Below are 4,310 nucleotides of genomic sequence, written 5' to 3'. Positions count from 1 at the left end.
ATGGGGAAGGTGAGCCAACTGAGGTCCCAGACCATGCCTGCTGCGTGTGGATGGTGTTTGTGTAGGGAGGGTGTATCTCGCAGCTGACTTCCTGCTGTCACCTTATGTTCCACCTGCATGCAGATCACCTTCTACGAGGACCGGGGCTTCCAGGGCCGCCGCTATGAGTGCAGTAGCGACCACTCCAACCTGCAGCCCTACTTCAGCCGCTGTAATTCCATCCGCGTGGACAGTGGCTGCTGGATGCTGTATGAGCGCCCTAACTACCAGGGCCACCAGTACTTCCTGCGGCGCGGCGACTACCCCGACTACCAGCAGTGGATGGGCCTCAACGACTCCATCCGCTCCTGCCGCGCTATCCCTTACGTGAGTCTTGCTTCAACCTGACTGGTGTGACGGCATCACTGATCCAGGGCCATAAATTCCTGTTTATAAAAGTCAATTTGTTTCAACTCAGGACTAGTGTTCACAGTAAAATAACAAAGCTCAACTCTCAAGCATTGGGGGGGGGGGGGGGGGGGGAAGATGCCTTTTTACTATGCTCTCATAGGGAAATATTTAAACTCATTTAGCGTTAAAAAGTGAAAGTGAAGTCGACTTCACTTTCACTTTTCACTTTCATGCATTGGAGTGCACTCCAGTGTTCTTGCCTGGAGAGTCCCAGGGACGGGGGAGCCTGGTGGGCTGCCGTCTATGGGGTTGCCCAGACTGAAGCGACTTAGCAGCAGCAGCAGCGTTAAAAATGGGTAAATTGTTTTTAGGCATAAGAAATCACAACGATATAGCTTCTAAAACTGAATTTGGTATAATCTAGCTGATCCCTAATTTCTAAATAAAAATCGCATGTTAAGTAAAAAAAAAAAAATCTATCAGTGTATCATTATTTCTTAACAATGAAAACACTGACAGACTATGGGAGAACAACATAGGTATAACATATTCTGACTGTATTGGCAATTAGTTTCAATACCTTCTCTATGACATACAGATCTAGAAACTGGAACAATATGTCTGCTTGCAAGTGGCTCCCTGTATTTAGCAGATATTATCAACTAGTTTCTTACAAGGGTCAGAAAAATTGTTCATTAAGATTTCATGGGATGTAGTCCTCACCAAAGTCCTGCTTAATGTCTATTAATCATGTGTAGCTTGTATTTGGACTTTCTGAATCACCAAATTATGTGTCATGGCAAGCGGATTCAGGAAGTGAAAACAAAATTTGGCTAGAGAAATTTGCAGATGCAAAATGAGGTACAAGATAGGAACTTCTTTGAGGCCAGAAACTCAAATGGTACAAGGGACTTGGCAAAATGTCAGACATGTGGACTAAGAGTAAACGTGAATTGTTGTCAATGGTGAGTGCAAAAGTGACTTAAAAACATGCTTGATAGGATTCAGGGATACACAGTTATAATGGAAAAGGGAGTTAAATCTTCTCTGCTGCTGCTGCTAAGTCGCTTCAGTCATGTCCAACTCTGTGCAACCCCACAGACAGCAGCCCATCAGGCTCCTCTGTCCCTGAGATTCTCCAGGCAAGAATACTGGAGTGGGTTGCCATTTCCTTCTCCAATGCATGCATACATGTTAAGTTGCTTCAGTCGTGTCCGACTCTGTGCGACCCTATGGACAGCAGCCCCCAGGCTCCTCTGTCCACAGGATTCTCTAGGCAAGAATACTGGAGTGGGTTGCCATTTCCTTCTCCGAATCTTCTCTGCAGACTCAACTAAATATAGTTACAATAGTTGTTTTTTTGTTTTGCTTTCAAGGGATCCCTTTTCTTTATTTCAATGTTTATTTCTTCCATAAGATAGATTACTGGTCAGGTAAGTTTTATTCTAATACCTTCCCTGAAGAAGGAAATGGCAACCCACTCCAGTATTCTGGCCTGGAAAATCCCATGGATAGAGGAGCCTTGGCAGGCTACAGTCCATGGGATTGCAAAGAGTCAGACATGACTTAGCAACTAAACAACAACAACAATTTGTTAAACCAACAATGTAAGGAGAGGATACATATGTGACAGGATGGTTTGAAAACCATGCTTCATGAAGCTGCAGGATGACTGAGTCACTTTTACTGACATCCAGGATGCCCACAACTTATTTTTCATCTTTGGTTTATTGTCGCAACAGACCAGCTCTCACAGGATAAGGCTGTACGAGAGAGATGACTACGGAGGCCTGGTGTCCGAGCTCACGGAAGACTGCTCCTGCATCCACGACCGCTTCCGGCTCAATGAGCTCCACTCCCTCCACGTGCTGGAGGGCTGGTGGGTCCTCTACGAGATGCCCAACTACCGGGGCCGGCAGTACCTGCTGCGGCCGGGGGATTACAGGCGCTACCACGACTGGGGGGCCATGGATGCCCGAGTGGGCTCTCTGAGACGGGCCATTGATTTGTACTAGGCTGTGCTTTTCTTATGATCCACATAGAAATGCACTATATATACAAATCGTGTTACTGGCCCATAAGTAATTCTTGTTCATGTTAAAGAATAACTGAATTTTAATAAATGGTGACCCTTGGCAACTTACCTGGCCCTGAAATCAAGTGTTTTGAACGTCTACTTACTTCCTGATGGCAGCAGTATTTAAGAAGTTCCCATTCACATCATGGGAAGGAGGCAGAAACACTGTCTCTGCCTCTACAACCCACAGTATGAGGGAGAGAGAAAAGAAACATAATGAAAACTATTAAATCCATACGCAGGAGAAGATATGGAACCAGTTGTGGCTGGGACACAAAAAGACTGCTGGAGAGGACTGCATTATCCTGGACTACAATATAAACTTTTATCAAAATTCAATTAGGGAATACTCAGCTATGCAGAGTGAAGTAAGACAATGTGTTATCCTACACACCGGGATTTATTTCCGCTAGAGTAGAGTTGCTCACCCAGAATACTAATTCTTTTTACAAATTTACATGAGCAAAAATCGTGCTCTGTCCCAGTTAAATTCTTCATGGACATGGAAAAGCTCATTTTAAAATTCATATGGAATTTGCAAGGGACCCAGAACAGCCAAAACAATCTCGAAAACAGAAGAGCAAACTAGGAGGACTCATACTTCGCAGTTTCAAAGCTTACCACAAAGCAACTGTAAACGACACAGCGGGGTACTGGCATACAGCAGACGTGGTGATGACAGGGATAGACTCGAGAGTCCAGAAACAATCCCACCTGTTTATGTTCACCTGATTTTTGACAAGGGTGCTAAGACCACTCAATGGGGAAGAATAGCTTTTCAACAAATAGTGCTAGGACTACTGGATATCCAAATGCAAAATAATAAAGTTAGACCCCCATTTCATACCAGAAAAAAATTAATACGAAATAAATCAAAGAACTCAAACTATAAAACCCTTGGAAGAAAATAGAAACATACATCTTCATGATTTTTTATTAGGCAATGACGTCTTAAAGATGACACCAAAAGCACAAGCTAACAACAATAAAAATGATAAATGGGACGTCATCAAAATTAAAACATTTTACACTTCCCAGGTGGCGCTAGTGGGAATCAACTACGTGCCAAAGCAGGAGACACAAGAGACCCAGATTCAGTCCCCGGGTCAGGAAGATCCCCTGGAGGAGGGCATGGCAACCCACTCCAGTATTCTTGCCTAGAGAATCCCATGGACAGAGGAGCCTGGAGGGTTACCGTCCATGGGGTCACCAGGAGTCAGACACAACTGAAGTGACTTAGCATGCACGTGTGAATCAAAGAATGCCATCAAGAAAGTGAAAAATACATGTATACCTATGGCTGATTCATGTTGATATATGGCAGAAATCAACACAACATTGTAAAGCAATTATCCTCCAGTCCAAAGTTTTTAAAAGAGAAAGTGAAAAGACAGACTCTTGAATGAGGGAAAATATTTACCAAATATTTACAAGCTTCTTATCTGGTAAGAGTCTAGTATTCAGAGTATTAAAAAAAAAAAAAACTCTTAAAATAACAACAAAAGATAAAAGACAATTAAAAATGGGCAAAGTACTTGAATATTATACTTTTACAAAGAAGATATATAAATGGTCAAGAAGCTACTGAAAAGATGCTCAGCATTATTAGTCGTTGTTGTTGGTTGTTGTTTAATAAGTCGAGTCCAGCTCTTCTGTGACCCCATGGACTATAGCCCTCTGGGCTCCTCTATCCAGGGGATTTCCCAGGCAAGAATACTGGAGTGGGTTGCCATTTCCTTCTCCAGGGGATCTTCCCGACCCAGGGATCAAACTCGCATCTCTTGCGTTGGCAGGGAGTTCTGTACCACTGAGCCACCACAGAAGCCCATTATTAGTCATTCGG

The 4,310-nt window shown here is 43.5% G+C and overlaps 1 protein-coding gene across 1 annotated transcript; it reads left to right on the top strand.

Moving 5' to 3' along the window:
* Positions 1-2,533, top strand: LOC113881046 (gamma-crystallin A). The gene is made up of 3 exons (XM_027523883.1): positions 1-9; positions 124-366; positions 2,133-2,533. The coding sequence occupies exons 1-3, from the start codon at positions 1-3 to the stop codon at positions 2,403-2,405; spliced, it is 525 nt and encodes a 174-aa protein (XP_027379684.1). The 3' UTR covers positions 2,406-2,533.
* The last annotated feature ends 1,777 nt before the right edge of the window (positions 2,534-4,310 follow it).

This window comes from Bos indicus x Bos taurus, chromosome 2 (genome assembly GCF_003369695.1).
Source record: "Bos indicus x Bos taurus breed Angus x Brahman F1 hybrid chromosome 2, Bos_hybrid_MaternalHap_v2.0, whole genome shotgun sequence".
In the NCBI taxonomy this organism is placed as follows: Eukaryota; Metazoa; Chordata; class Mammalia; order Artiodactyla; family Bovidae; genus Bos; species Bos indicus x Bos taurus.
This window is presented reverse-complemented; position numbering and strand designations above follow the sequence as displayed.